The 16257-nt window shown below is 42.1% G+C and overlaps 1 protein-coding gene across 2 annotated transcripts in view; it reads right to left on the bottom strand.

Moving 5' to 3' along the window:
* MKLN1 (muskelin 1) overlaps positions 1-16257 on the bottom strand; it is a 99245-nt gene that overhangs the window by 19076 nt on the left and 63912 nt on the right. For both annotated transcript variants that reach the window (XM_063397119.1, XM_063397120.1), the window contains 3 exons: positions 8348-8560; positions 6267-6488; positions 4592-4721 (listed from right to left, as the gene is read on the bottom strand). In XM_063397119.1, the coding sequence (XP_063253189.1) occupies positions 4592-4721; positions 6267-6488; positions 8348-8560 (565 nt within the window). The remainder of the gene's footprint in view (positions 1-4591; positions 4722-6266; positions 6489-8347; positions 8561-16257) is intronic.

The raw sequence follows: 16257 nt of genomic DNA, 5'->3' as shown, positions 1-16257 counted from the left end.
AGTATTTTCATTCATTTTTACACAGTAAAAATTAAAATCTCGTGGCCTCAATATTTAAAAACAATATTCAGCCACACAGGCCTGGAGTTTGCAGCCAGTTCCATAAGCAAGCAATAATTCCTGAGCAAGCTCCGAGGAGATGCTGTGGAGCTCTGTACAGTATAATTTCCATTTAAATGCAACACATGGGAAAAGCTTTTCTCTGAAAGTGACACCAAATCATGGAACAGCCACATTCCCACTACCACAGTCCCTGCTTACAGGAGTTTATGGGATCACAGTGATCATTTCTGCCAGCTGAATATTTTTTGGCTTGTGCGTGCAAACAGCTACAGTTGTTTCAAGCACAACCTTGGCTGCTGCCAGTATCAAAGCAAGAAAACAGCTTTTACAGAGAGACAGAGCTTGCAAAGCAGGAAATTTAAATTCATGGAATTCTAGGGTGGTTTGGGTTGGAAGGGGCCTTAAAGATCATCCAGTGCCACCCCCTTGCCATGGCAGGGACACTTTCCACTACCCCAGGTTGCTCCAAGCCCCATCCAGCCTGGCCTTGGACATTTGCAGGGAGCCAGGGGTAGCCACAGCTTCTGTGGGCAAGCTAAAGTCAAGTTTATGGTTAGACAGGTGTGGTTCTCATACTGGACAGCATTTCAGAAATTATATCTCATCTCTTATATTTTAGGGGATACTACAGCAAATTTTTCAACACGCTTTGAAACACAACAATGGCAAAACTATTCCATAAATTTATAGTCTATAGGCCATGCCCTAAGGATTCATGAAGGATAAATAAAGGAAGTAAATTCACTGCCAGGGTTTTAGTGCCACCTGAGTTATGAAACCCTCAGAACATGTGACTGCCAGTCTCACCACAAGGATCCTCCCTCCTTGTGATGCCTCGTGATTACAAAATTGGGAGAAAACTGCATCACATGGATACTGCTGCCAACCAGAACCTGGCACCTCCCAGTGGATTAATTTTTAAAAAGTGATAGGTCTCCAAATGAGTCCACACCACTCCTTGCAGTTCCTATAAAGTGGAAGCAGCACCTCCCCCAGACTTTAATGGAGCAAGTCATGGTGAGTGATAGCACCAGGCCAGCTGTTGACACAGCAAGACAATGATTATCCTCTTGGATTTTTCCTGATGAGACTGCATCTGGCAGTCTGCCAAGGAGCAGCTAAGGAGACCATCTGAACAGTTTGGTTGTCATGTTGACAAAGCAACAATCCAATGTCCAACACTCGGGTCTCTCTGAGACTTTGGAAAAAAAAATCAGTCAGTAAATCTGAATGGAATTCTGAGATCTGGTGACTGCCTGCCCCTCTCCTCACCCTCACCAGGAGAGGAAATGATTTGGGGATTAGTGCAGAGAAGCACCTCACAAGATGAAAAGCACATAAGGACCCTCATGAAACAAATGCTTCCACAGCAAGGGATGTGCTGGCCACTGTGCAAGACCTTACCTGAACACAGGTACAACACACCAGGTGTCACTAAGAGGTGATAAAAACGAGATATTGAGGCTGCCTGTGTGAGCTGGATCCCAGGCATGCTGAGCCAGCTGCACTATCCATTTTGATTCACGTTTTTCTGACTTTGCCTTGTTTCCTGGGCTGGGCTGTGTCGCCTCTGTCCGTGGTACTTATCCATGAAATTCCCCATCCATCAGGTGCACAGTTCTGTATGGAAAACGAGCACCTGCCCAACAAGAGACCTGAGACCTTCACTGGCAGCTTCCAAACCATCTGAGGGCTGCACTTAAGAACCACTTCACCACCACAACGAGCCACAAGAACTTCCAGGCTTGCTCACATTTGACTTTGGATGTTACTCAGTGCCAAGGGGTACAGGATGCTCTGCACATCCTCTTGCAGAAGGAATTGTCCCTCTGAGCAGGAGCTCTGACACACCACCTGAGCCAGGGCCAGAGGGGATTATCACAGGAACCTCGACCACAAGTGCTGCCATGAGCTCCCTCAGAGCTGACGTGACTGCCCATGATTAGTCATGGATTGTGCACTAAGGGACTTAGCAAAGCTCCAGCTCCAGCCCACCTCTGTGCTTCAGATATACACCATTTCTGTTTGTTTGGGGGGGGGTTGTTGCTTGAGTGTTGTTTATGTGCTTTTAAAAGCAATTAAAATATAAAACTGCTCTGAAAGTGTGTCCATCAAGACACACATTTCTGCCTCTGTTCTACTAAAATTCCTCTAATTTGCACCTCTGTTGTCTCCCTTCACGTTCAACACATCACCACAGTTGCATGCCTAAATTTGTTAGAATTATGCCTTTTACTTCAAATTGAGAAAATGTAAGTGATACTTATCACCCATCATTCCCAAACACATCAGCCATCCAAGGAGCTGGTCTCAGGATCAACATCAGAGGCACAAACAAAAGCAAAGAAACGCTGAACAGCACAAATATCTCAGGAGATGAGAGCAGCAAAACCAACATATCATTACCATGGTTTTATAGCATTGCAACAACTCTGTGTTATGGATAGTCCTTATTATCCATTTCATTACTTTTTAAAAAAAATCTCCCTACTCCATGAGATATTTAAACAAATCCACAATTAAGTTCTTTTAGAAAGGGTAAAAATCAGAATAGCTCAACTAAGAATAGAACTGAATGCCACATGCGAGCCAGGAACAAAATGTAATCATGGGACTTTATAGGAACATTTAGGTCAGGCATCCTCAACTTGACTCATCACACTGAGCAGCTTAAACCTTCACAGCGACCAGGCAGGCAATCACTTTGTTCAGACACATCAAAATGGTGTATCACTACCTAACAAGAGCACAATAAAGACTTGTTTTTTGGGGGTGAAAATAGTGCTGTCAACATTTGCTGTCTGAACGTAATAAGCATTTTGTTCTCTTCCTGTTAAAATGTAAATTATCCCAGCATTTTCTTTCAAAAGCAATGGAAACGTTCAAATCTGTTTGTTTACTTTCCACACACAGGAGAACAGTAAACCAAAAAAATCTACTTATGAATTATTTCCAGTGAGTCATTTTCTTATTAAAAAAAAAAATAAAATCTTCTATTCATCACTTCAGGGCCTGTGGGAATGGGGAGAAGGGCTAAAAATTTACTTCATTTCTCATTTACTTCACTGAACCTTGCAGTTCAAGTATGAAAAGCAGAGCTCAGTGTCCTGACAAACTCAGTACCTTGAAATCTGAAGCAGACAAAAGTGTCAGCCAAGCTTCTGGCTATGAAGACATGTAGCTTGAAAAGATCAAAATTGCAGAATGTTACTGATTTCCTGAGGGGAAAAAAAATCAATTCTTTCAAAGCTCTAAGGGTAACAAAGGGAGCGTGGGTGTGTGCAGAGCAGCATCAGGCACCGTGCACCTGAATAAAGGAGACTGTCAACAATAAGAGCTGGTTCTTTCTTGGAAGCACTTGAGTAAATAAATGACTCCAGAGAGTTAGAGCTTGGGTACTTTTCCCCATTATTGGCATAACTAAATTAAGTGGGAAACAATAACTTGTCACCACCAATAATTCACTTCAAAAGTTCAGCAAAATTTACTTGCTAAAAGTTAAGACTGATCAAAAGGAGGAGGGTATATTAAATTCAAGATTAATTACCTTCCTGGGATTTTTAGCAACTGGAAGAAGAGAAGATTGGGATGGAATATACAAAACATGAAAAATATTTGTAACTTCTGTCCCATAGTGGTACAGAATGCAACTCAAATTTCAAATTCTTGTAGGATGAAGATCAGGGTATTTGTAACAGGAAAATGATGTGCTTATACATGCAGAAAGGCTTTTCGGGAAGAAAGGAACATTTTTCTCTGTCATTTGAGGAGAAAAGGCATGAAATCATTTCTTTATGGTTGTGTTACAGGCCTTCTGGGTGTTTTTAAAGACTTCTGTCATACAGAAACACAAGATATGTAGCTCCAGTGCTTTGAGTCACACAGAACTGAAGCCCTGCTCCCTCCTCTTCCTTTTTTTTGTTTTTTTTTTTTTTTTTTTTTTTTTTTTTTTTTTTTTTTTTTTTTCCCCTTTCTGATATTTATTACAAATGTAACAGGAAAACAGCTTGGTCTCATCTTTCTGGCCAAAATAACTTCTCTCCATCTACTCCAATTCTCTGTCTCTGAGCACCCTACTTGCCTTTCTGCAGATTATCTTTATCTTATGGCAATTTTCACTTAGTGAATACCAGAAAAGTACGAATTTACTTTCTCCTTTCCAGGTTTAAAGACTTTTTCCCAGCTTTTTTTTTTTTTGTCTTTGCTAGAGGTTCCAGAAGAGGTATTCTTAGTTCTTTGATTTTTTTTTTTCTTTTGATGTGCTATGTGGTTTCATGCATCAATTATTTGTATTGTGCTCAAGATGGGGAGTGTCAAATGACAGAAAGGACAGAAGAGCTGGCATAACTTTAACCTGTACAACTTTAACCTGAGTTTACCTGGGTATGGAGGGTTAGTTAAGGGTGCCAACCACAGGCTGAACCCAGCCTTTCACCTACATATTTCTCCTCTTACAAAATTTCATCTTTCACAGTGCATTTTTCATTTGTACCAACGAAATGAAATGATTATGTAGCTCTCCTCTTACCCATCCCTGAATCTTTCTTGGTGCCATCTGAGATGATGTCCACGTGGTCACTGTCCACATCGTAACTGAAGAAGTCGTTCAAGTAAGTCTTGGATCTCTGGCCACCAAACACGTACAAGCAGCGATTTTTCTGGAATGAGGGGGGGAAAAAACATCTTTACAAGTTCAAGACAGTGTGTTGGTCAACTGTGATTATGAACAGAAATATTTATCATAGAATCCCAAGTGGTTTGGGTTGGAAGGGACATTGAAGCCCATCCAGTTCCAATCCCCTTCCACTACCCCAGGTTGCTCTGAGTCCCATCCAACCTGGCCTGGAACACTTCCAGGGATCCATTAATGAATCAAAGAGGAACAGAGATGTCTCTTCTAACTTTAACATCATTGTGCACAGGTAACTGATGCAGCCCTGCCTCATCCAGCTTTAACTCCAGAACATTAAAGCAGCAGCTCATCTTTCAAGTTTGTTATTAAAGAATTAACAGGTTCTGTCTCTAAAATGCATCATAAAATCACTGTTAAAAACACAACAGGAACAAAAGACAGACTGTAGGAGAAACCATGCAGGTACCAGCACATTACTGAATTCAGTACAGGCAAATGGGAAGGAGCAAGCCAAAAATAACAGGTTTATTGCTTCTTCCAAGTCTGCCAAGTGGAAAGTCCGTAAGAGGCAGATTATTTTTCTTTCAAATGGCTGAGAAAACAGAAAAAGGACTTAAACTTCCATGACCTGTGCTTACAGAAACCAGTATTCTTACATTTACCATGGACACCTACTTGAAAGATCCTCAAGTCCTAGTGCAGAATTTTGTGTGGCAATATGTTTTTTCCACCAGATTTTAAAGAACCATTCAAAACAAAAATAAAGCTGAAAGCTCAGAAAGCCCAGTATTCACTGTAAAAATTCTGATCTTTCACTTGAAAGGGCAAGAGAAATAAAATCAGCCATTTCTTCAAATTGGTGGGGGTTGAGTTGATGGTATCAGTAAATATTTAAATGTCACAACATTAATTTTACTTCTCTTTAGTTCTCTTCTCTTAAATAGACATGTGGCTAATGAACACAACTGGAAAGGCAATGGAAGGTGGTTTTTAATGCCCAACATAGAGTAAAATGCCATATACACCTCACCCCCACTCTTTTGCTTCTGCGTGAGGCTCTGGATGAAGTGTCCATAATCTCAGTTGTTTACAGCTGTTTGCAGCTGCTCAGAACAACAAAGAGCAGCTGAATGCTCCAGCACCAAAGGCTCTGAGGCCTGTGCAACTCAATGCACACCCATTAAGTCCCGTTCTAGTAACAACACAGAGTATCTACCAGATTAGAAGCTTCTAAATTGCTCTACTAACTTAAAAAAAATATATATTTTAGGCCAGAATGAACCACAGCCTTTGGGTCTATTTACTATTATTCTATTAAAATCAACTCTTTTAAATTCACCTTGATTTTTACTTGAAATTTTGTTCAAGTTGGAGTCATGAAAGTCCTGAAATTTGAATTAGCACCTCCTGCACTTACCAAAGCAGCATCAGAATGTCAGCAAACATCGACTTAACTAAGACAACACATCACTTAGGAGATTAAAGAGCTCAAAATTCGCAAGAAAAACCAAAACCAGATGTCCTCCTTAAAGTCAGACATCATAAATCAGAGCAGGGTGTGGATGCTTACAGAGTGGAACAACATGCAGTGTCCTATCCGGGACTGGATATCCTCGGGCCCGGCGTTGCAGGAATCCTCCCTCAGAAGTTTCCACGTCTGGCACTGGCAGTCGAAAGCAAACAAGCCACTGAACTGGGGCTCACTGGCTCTGCTGTCGTCCACGCTGCCATTGCAGGTCAGAATTCGGCCCCCAAAGGTGTAGATCATGTGTTTTTCAGAATCCATGCACATCTGCAAGAAGCAGGGAGGCAGTTTTAAGCGGGCATGGTAAGATCTGAGCGTTCTGAGATCTAACATTAAACACCCCTCTCCTGCAAGCAATGCCTACTAAGCTAAGACAGTGCTCTCACATCTCCTGAGCCTCCAACAAACAGAAAAGAACACACATCTTCATGGCTGTCAGGTCTTAATCTCATAAAAGAAACTTAAAACACAGGTCTAACTTCTATATGTCATTTAATATGCAAAAGAAAAGACTAAATGTACCCTTCATCACCTAAAAAAACTGCTGATTTCCAGGAAAAGTACTTGAGAGTCTTTCACATGGATTCACAGGGTTCTTTTCCACAGATCCATCCATAGATTCCACAGAAAAGATCCATGGGGATCTTTTCAAGCTACATCCTTATAGCCAGAGTTAACAAAGTATCACCCTTGGCAAAGGTTGTGCAAGGGAGAAATTCAAAATCACTGCTAATTCACTGCCCACCAATTGACTGATGCAAAGATCAGCCTGTGATTTGTTACTGAGATTCCATGCCCAGCACACATTTACTGTAACCCCCATTACTGGAACATGAAGTAGGAGCATAACCTGGCCAAAGATTCCTCATGGGAGTGCAGCAGAAATGTTTCATCTCCAAACCTAAACTGAGCTTATGGCACACATGAGAAGCACTGCAGCACAAATCAACCCAACCCCCCTGACTCCAGGTGATGTTTTCAGACAAAGTGCAAAGCAGAGGGCTACAAAATACCAGAGGAAAAAGAAAAAAGCAAACCAACAGACAAGATTACAGTAAGGTAGAGATGCTACTCAGCAAAGCCTACACAAAACACTTGTAGCAAAGCACATTTCTGAAGGTTAAATAGAAACTGCCATTGCAGTAGGTGCTGAGGGAGAGCTGCAGATTGACAGAAATCAGTGAGGTTCTTCTTCCCTGAGAGACAGAACAGGGAAAAAAGGAATCATTTCAAGAGGCAAGCAAGGTAGCCAGAGTAGCCTTGCCAGCTGACAATTTCCTTGTGCCTCTTCCCCAACACCTGGGAGACTGGCACTGGTTATTAATAGAACAGAACGACTGATTGGCTTTTGTTCTGCAGACATGGCGTATCTTTAATTTTCAGTGTCAGCAGAAAGGCACATTGTGCTGGCAAACAACAGCTTTGGTTACAAAACAGCCACTACCAATAAAAGCTGATCTTGGGCTGCTTTAAAAATGAGTCCTGATGTGCTGTTTCTTGGCGATGCTACATAAAAAAATCAATTGAGAACAAAATACCTCCTTCAAGTAGACAAAAGCCACTCAACACAACATAAGCAAAGAAGTTTTCAATTTGAACACATGGATAGATGTGACTTTTTAAAGGATTAGTAGCCATTCCTCTACAGTGTTTCAAGCCCTGCAAAGAAAGCACATTCTACCATTTTTAAAGGTAACCAATTTGGAAAGAATCCTGCTCCTGTGTTGGCCTCACTCCAGCAGTTTGCTTGGAGTATTCTTCCAAAGGTATCATACACAGCTTTGCAAGTTACTCCCCAAGGCCCTCTAGGCAAGGAAGATCTGCAAACCCAGCTCAAGGAGACCGATTAAAACCAGATGAACTGTGCTTTGAGCTTTAATAAAACGTGTCTTAATAAAATGCATTTGTTTGCAAAGGTTTTTATGATCCTTCTGACTCGATTTGATTAGAGCACCAGCAGCCAGTGGCGTTGAGCAGCAATGCTATTAGGATTTAACTGAGTGCAGATCACACCCTACTCATCCCTGCTCTGTTACCCGGTGCAGCACCTCAAAATCGCAGAGACCACGACCAAAACTGACTTTTAAACACTGAGAACTTGCAGGAGGAGGATGAGTGTGGCTGACCTGATGATCAAACACCAGCTTGGGGCCTCCATCTGCTGCGGTGTCCTCGCTCAGCAGCATCCAGGTGTTGGTGTCGATGTCGTAGCGGTAGAAGTCGCTTTTCAGGGACTTGCTGTTCCTCACAGAGGAATCCAGGTACCGCCCCAGGGTGTAGATCTGCCGTCTCTGGATGTCAATGCACATCTTGTGACAGGACCTGGCGCTGGGACCACTCTGAGAAAGCAAAGGAGCACAGAAATGAAGAGAATAATGGATTTAATATTGCTCCAGGTAGGGCGCTAAGGGAAAAGAAGTATTAGCAGCAACGAGAAATCCTTGGGGAATTCAGGAAAATCTGCTTGTAATCAAACACGGGATTAATATGTAAATAATTACAAGAACACATCCCATAACTTCTGTCCTTTAGAAAGACACCAGCAAAAACCTTAATGCACTTGTCACAACAAACTTATGATTTGAACCTTTTTTGTCAGATTCCTTAGAAAACAGACAGTTTCTCCCAGAAGTGATTCTCAGAGGCGTGTGAAAACTACTTGATCTTTTAAAATAACAGAAGTCGATGCACATGAGAGGCAAATTAAGATGTCACAGCCTATAAATAACTACACAGGAAGAAGATTAACAAGTGCTCCATTACAAGAGCCTCTGTTTTATTAATAGGCTGTTTTCTAACAGATCATAAGCAGACACTCCCCCAAGCAATCATATCCCGTAATGGCTCTGGGAAGGTAACAAAAGCACTCCCTGTCCTTCACAAATAGATATGGCCCTCCCAGCCTCCATGTGAAAGAAAGTTTCCCACGGTAAACAAAACTGCCCTGAGTTATGAGCTTCAAGAGAAACACACAAAGTGTCTCATGTCAAATTATTATGGGCTTAATCCATCCAGGAGTGCTCAAGTTAAATCATGGAGTAATTTATTTAATTGCATTATGATGATGATGATTATGCAGTTCTGGGCAGCTTCCTTTCTGCTTCCCAAATCTCATTTTAAGGCCCTTCATACACTTTTTCCTGAGGCATGAGAGTGATGATCTGGTACACTAAAACATTAAAAATTAAGGTTTGCAAAGCCTTATGTGCAAATCAGACAAAAGAAAAACATCACATCATGAGTGTAGATCAATTCTGTAGTTTATTTTGACACAGTTGGGTGACAGGACATAGAGAATGGCTCCCCAATGACAAAGGGGAGGTTTAAATTAGATATGGGGATGAAATTCTTCCTTGTGAGGGCCTGGCATAGGGTGCCCAGGGAAGCTGTGGCTGCCCCTGGATCCCTGGAAGTGTCCAAGGCCAGGTTGGACAGGGCCTGGAACAACCTGGGACAGTGGAAGGTGTCCTGCCCATGGCAGGGCATTGGAATGGGATGATCTTAAGGGTCCCTTCTAACCCAAACCTTTCTGGGATTCTATACCAAAAATCTATTAAAAACTATTGAAAAGTAAAGATTAGGCAAGGATATAGCAAATCTTTAAAACCATTGTTGAAGACTCATAGTTAAAGAAGAGTAGCCATATCACACCAAATAATCAGCACAACAGTTGCTCTGTGTGCTACCAAATATTGCCTTATGAAAAGATCTTCAAAACTGTATCCTTTCACTTAAATTCCACTGAAATTTAAAATACACTAATGGAATGCACATCACTAAATTGAATAAAACAAGAAAGGAAGCATTACATCTTTTGTTGTCAAAAGCCTTTACTATTCATGTTACAGAATTCAATTTCTTGATTAAGCAATGGTTCCAGGAAACTGTTTACAGTAACTTAAAAGACCATGTGAAGAGGTGAACTGAATTGTTCCTACTTTGTAAATATGAAGCATTATGTCAGCAATGATTACAGCTTTGAGGATTAGTTATTTCAGGGTAATTAAGATAATTTTATTTTCTGGGAAAAAAAAAAGTACTGATAGCAGTGAAATATTAGCATAAATCCTGAAATGCAGCAAAAGCTCAATGATTGCCTTTGGTCACATGGAGAAAGATGACACAGAAGGCAACAATACAATTTATTTTGTTCCTAGAAAATACAAAAACAATATCTTGCAGAGGACCCTGTTCCAAACACACGGGGGAGTTCCTCTGCATGAGAAGCATGAATTTGGGCAGCCCCTGGATCACAAATAAATCACCCCAGTGTGCAAAGTCCACCCCAAGCCACGGAGATGGGACACTGAGAGATGTGGCACCAGTCCCCTGCCAATGAGCACCTCTTTGCCTTGGCACAGCTGCCTTGTAGGTGAGATGTGAGGTCCCATCTGTGCTTTCTGACCCTCCCCTCTGGCAGGTCACTGCAGTTTTTTAGTGGACTTGGACAATTCAAGAATCTCTTAATAATTTAAGAATCTCCCCACTCTCTCACCTCGATGTGGAATAAATTAAATCTTCCCAAACTTGTTCAAATAATGTCTTTGGCACTTTCAGAAGTCAATCTCTAATTAAGTAATTTCCAGATCTGCCTTGCCACGAAAAGCTACATCATCAACCAAAATTTGTCTGAGCACAGACACAAGGCTGAGACACTTCACAACCCAATACCCATTTCAAGGCACTGGCACCAACAACACAGTTGCTGCACTAAGTATGCAACATACGGATTTCCTGAGACTATTTTAAAATGAGAAAAGAATACAGAAAAAATATCTTTTTTCTTTAATTATGTCCTGGTCACATCTCATACAGTAATGTCTGCTTTCTTAAAGAGCTGTTATGGTTAACATTTCATCTTTACAGACACAGAATCTTCATCACCTCAAGTTCACTAAACTGCAGAGCCTGCCATAGCATGAACTATCTCTTGTAACATAGGAAACTTCATCCAATTTGAAATCTGTTTTCAAAGAAAACTGGAGTTCTGCCTGCACACCACTCAGAAGATCACGAGGAACCTGCCAAAATTTCTTCCTTAGCCAACATGTTTACCAAAATGAGTAAATAACTCCATTAACAGTGATACAAGCTGGTTTGACATTTAAGGCAGGAAAGGAGAACGGTCTAAATCTGTGTTCACTTCTGAGTTCAGCTTGACCATGGCAGCCCTTGTAGTTCATATGTACTTCAAAGAGGGACACAAAGTCCACTTAAAAAGACACTACAAAAGAGTAAAACACTTTGAGGCACATGTGATGAATCAAGTGCCTGTGGATGGCTGTGAATGTTCATCCAAAGCTGTGTGCTCCATGTGGTTACAACAGCAGCCTGTCTGCACAAAGAACACACGGCCACAGCTTGTCATGGACACAGCAATCCTGTAAATTCAAATGGCAAAGTCTGTTGATTCCACAAGTGTTCAAAGAATCTGACCCTTTAAAAGCAATGAGTGGGAAAAACTGACCATGACAGAGATCACTCTTCTAACCCAAGGTTGAAGAGATCAAGCATGGCTAGAGGGCAAAAGAACAACCTTTTGTCCCCCTGCCAGGATGTAGGCTGGTTATAATCCATTAATTAATGTCTCAGGCTGAGGGGATCTTACTAGAGATCTCTATGCCCCTTCTTCAAATTCAGGCCTTATCACCAAGTCACAGTTTTGACAAGTTGCTTCTGTGATTTTCTGAACTTGTAACAAACCCATGCAAAACTCCTCAACTCTGGATGGGGCCCTCAGCAGCCTGGCCTAGTGGAAGGTGTCCTTGTCAATGGCAGGGAGGTGAAACTAGAGGGTTTTTAAGGTCCATCCCAACCCAAACCATTCTGTGATTTTATAATTAAGTGCTTTACTTTAGATCTGGTCTCTTCTAAGTTGTTACAAGTGGAATCCACATTTCTGCTGATGAAGCTTCACAACCTGATTGACTGAGGTAGCAGAGGTGTCACGTCCCAAACAGAGCCCCTCTTCCATAAGACTCTACAAGTCAAATCCAGCAACAGCACCCAAATGCCCTGAACAAACACTGGCTCTGGGGACTCCTTCCAATTCTCATCAGAAAGCTCCTGGCACACACACTGCAGAAACCACACGTGAAAGGGACTTGTGACTGGGCTAAGTCCTTATTCAGATGGCAAGCAGTGTGTCAGGCTGCTTTGGCCAGTGCCTCAGCTGCTGCCAAAGCTGTAATGGCAAGATGAAAGCATTAGCATATCACATTTCTAACCTACAGGACACCAAACAATACCAAAAACTACTAAGCACAGGCACTGCTGGGTTTGTGTGGGACTCAATAAGAGCCTGCGCAGAGCCAGGAGTGACCTGAACAAAGTGGCTCTGTGCCACCCAGCCCCACTGTACAATGAGCAGAGCACAGTCACAGCTAAAACAGAATAAACAGCATGTGCAGGGCCCTGCTTGGAAGTGCTACAAAACACCAAGCTTTATGCCCAGCTCCAGGGCTCTTCCTCCAACAGGCTGGTGTTGATGCAACTCCTCTGGTCTCTACAACACAGATAAACGCCCTGGTGAGGGTGGGATGGTGGGGAGAGGAAGAGAGGCTGCATGGCCAGGAGCACTTAAGACAGGCTTTCAATCCTTTAAGCGCCCAGGGCCAAATAGGATTTTTAAGTTTCGTCAGTGCTACACGAAATTCAATTGTGCAACGCCAAGTGAATACACAGTATACTTTATGAAAAGCCTTCTCAACATGCTAAGCCACTTTATAAAATCTAATTAGAGCTTTCTTCATTTAACTTGCAAATGCTGAAAGCAATTATCCCACTTAAGGACTAACTTACAAAACGTTTTCAAAAAGCAACACAACAGCACCGAGAGACAACACCGCCTCCTTAGAATAATTGATTTGTTCCTATACAGGGGAGAAAGGATTGGGACTCAACTCCTTAGGGTAGGGTCTGCTCAAATCACTATTTATGCCAGAATCAGCAGGCATCATCTTAGCAACAGCACCCCGGCATGCTACACTAAGGCACAAACATGACAGCTTTCACTTTTTGGTTTGTTTTTAAATAAATGTCCTATGAACCTCCTTTAATGTGAGCATGACTACAGGAAGCCAGTTCCACTGCCTATCCCAAACAAAACTGGGGGAGCTTGGCTTCTTCTGGTTATCATAACCTTTTGCAAATAAAGGGGTTTCAGTTGCAAGAAAAATCTGTTTTATTCAGACCAATCCAGATGAAAAACCTCAGGAGCAAGCCTGGATCCTTTTCAAGAGTCAGGGAAATAAAAACAAAGAACAGCTGACTAATTCCCCGTTCTTGGTCTTGTAAAAGACTGAGTGGAATGTGAACACTGCCTCCAGTATGAAGTTCAAAAATAAGCATCATGAGGTAAATGCTCTTGTCCTAAAGCAAACTAGGACGAGGACATAAAAAGACACAAACAACCTACTTTGTTTCCAGTCCTGAGAGCAGCCTGTCAGGCAACAAATAGTCCCTCCTGCCTACACACAACTGCAGAGATTAATTGCTCTCATTTCCCAGTTTTGGACTATAATTCATTTCCTTCTCCATCCCCCCCTCCTCCCCAAAAAAAGGGGAAAGTTCTCCACAAACTTGAAAATGAAAGGAAATGCATATTATTCCTGGCATTAATTCAAGTCCATGTGCTTTAAGATTAGAGCTTGTTAGTGCTTTATCAATGCCAGTCTACAGCTAATGTGCTCTGAAAATGTTTTATCTGAGCCGCAGCAAAGATTTGCTTTGCTGTAGATGAGCACTAAATTCAGCAAGAGAAACAACTGCAGCCATACAACAAAATAAAACACTTTCATCCCATACATGTTACTCACAGAAGGCATTTTAACTTTATCATAACCAAAAGGTGCCAGAAAAGTAAGAAAATAATTTAACCTAATCTTTTTTGTTATGGTAGCATTGAGGGGTTTTGTATGGCCCCTCAACACAAAACACAAACCAGAAGGAGCTGGGGGCTGATGTCTCATTCCTACCACCCACGAAATCACTGATGATGTGCCAGGAGCACCAAAGCACCAGAGGGAGGGTCCTGCATATTCAACCACACAACAGGAAAATCACAATCGTGCTCAAGGCCAGAGCAGCCACATGGCAGGGGCCCAGAGCTCTCTGTAAGGGTTTCTTCAGCGTGAAAGATCCTCCCTCAAACAGCAAATCCCAACTTGCTGCTCTGTATGATGGCAGAAATCGGTGCCACCCGTGTCATTTGATGACCAAGACTAGACAGGTCCAGCACTAGAATTAAAAATTTTGGATGTCACACAGGGTAGACGGAGCAAAGGACTGAATGTTTCTAGGAGTATAAAATGGGAGTTTAGCTCCAAGAAAACATATTTTGGATGCTCAGTGTATGCTCCATTCTTTAAATTACTCTGCAAATAATCCCTGAAAGTGTTCAAAGGCCAGGCTGGATGGGGTTTGGAGCAACCTGGGCTAGTGGAAGGTGTCCTTGCCCGTGGCAAGGAGTTGGGACTAGATGATCTCTAAGGTCCCTGCCAACCTTTAAAATTTCATGATTCTTGCCACTATTTATAGAAGTAACAGATACTCCAACTTAATTTTTAAGGCTGCTTTACCAGTTATAAAGAATATTTCTAAAAACATGCAAGTTCATCAGCCACAGAATGGTTTGGGTTGGAAGAGACCTTAAAGCTCATCCAGTCCAACTCCCCTGCCTTCCACTATCCCAGGTTGCTCCAAGCTCCATCCAGCCTGGTCTTGGACACTTCCAGGGATGGGGTCGCCACAGCTTCTCTAGAAAACTGTTACATACAAATTAAGTATGTTCTGACAATCAATATTTTGGGAAGCCTAAAAAGTAGACCAGAATCCATCTAAGAGTCATGATGCTGAAAACTCCTCAGGACCAGTACTGGAAAGCCATGAATTTACACCATTTTTCACACAAGAGAGTTAAATGTCTTATGAAAAATATTAGGTTTAAATATTAAAAAGTTATAATTAATTATTAATAAGTCCAGGCACAGGCAAGACAGGGAAGGCACCCCTGGTTGACACAGAATTTGAGCTATGGCTAATCTGCTTACTGGTGCCCTCCTACAGCGATGCCACGGGATAGATTTACCAGCAAAGTCCTTTCTGGGCATCTGACTCAGACATGATGGAGCAGATTAAAGTCAGAGGCAGCTTTTAGCACACAGTTTTGTGTGCACATCTCTTCAAGGTAGCAAAACAACAAAATTGAATAGGATGAAGCTTTCTTTCTCCCCTTCCTAAAAGCACGCTCACATTTGGGACAGTCCTATTTTCCCACTGTTGATGCTGCGCAGCCTTGAGCTGAGCTTGCCACAAAGAGACTTTCCCTGCTTAAATCAGAATTAAAAAAATAAATGGCCTGATGTTCTATTTTTAAAAGACGGTTCAATGAGCTTATAAGTCAAATGATCAGGCTCAGAGATCATACGACACGATCCTTATGACAGCAGCGGCCTGGATTTGATGACCCTTGACAGCCCAACCCTTCCAGTCTGACATGAACTTGACCCCAAGTCTTTGCTCCATCCTCCAGGGATCAGCACAGGTTTACCACAGCACAGACTCAGTGCAGCACATGAGCATTGCTATGAAAACAAATAGATAATGCTCTATTCTCATGGAATTATTATTTATTAGCCTCCCTGCCAGCCTGCTAGCTGAAATAAGAGAGTATTTTCATAAAGGAATGAATTAATACATGATCTTCTGGCTGCTGATGTGCTCTGATTAAGGCACCTCTAAAGACCAAGTGTGTCCTCACAGCTGAACTTCCCAAAGCACCAACACTGTGCTTTGACAGCTGTACTGTCTGAGTTTTCCTACAGTGCAGAAACAGCTTTAGCAGCCAACGCCAGAGGAAGTGCCAGTGCAGGAGTCACATTCCTAAATCTCCTGAGCTCTCCCTCACACCAAGGTATCATCAAGGCCTTCCAGCAATGCATAACACCATGGATATTGTATTGCAGTAAAACAAGACATCTTACAAGCCAGTGGAAAAGGGGAAAGGGGAAAAGCTCCCACATCTTCAAGCATGCAA

This window comes from Prinia subflava, chromosome 4 (genome assembly GCF_021018805.1).
Source record: "Prinia subflava isolate CZ2003 ecotype Zambia chromosome 4, Cam_Psub_1.2, whole genome shotgun sequence".
NCBI classification, from domain to species: Eukaryota; Metazoa; Chordata; class Aves; order Passeriformes; family Cisticolidae; genus Prinia; species Prinia subflava.
The sequence above is the reverse complement of the archived record's forward strand: the minus strand, read 5'-3'. Positions and strand labels throughout refer to the sequence as shown.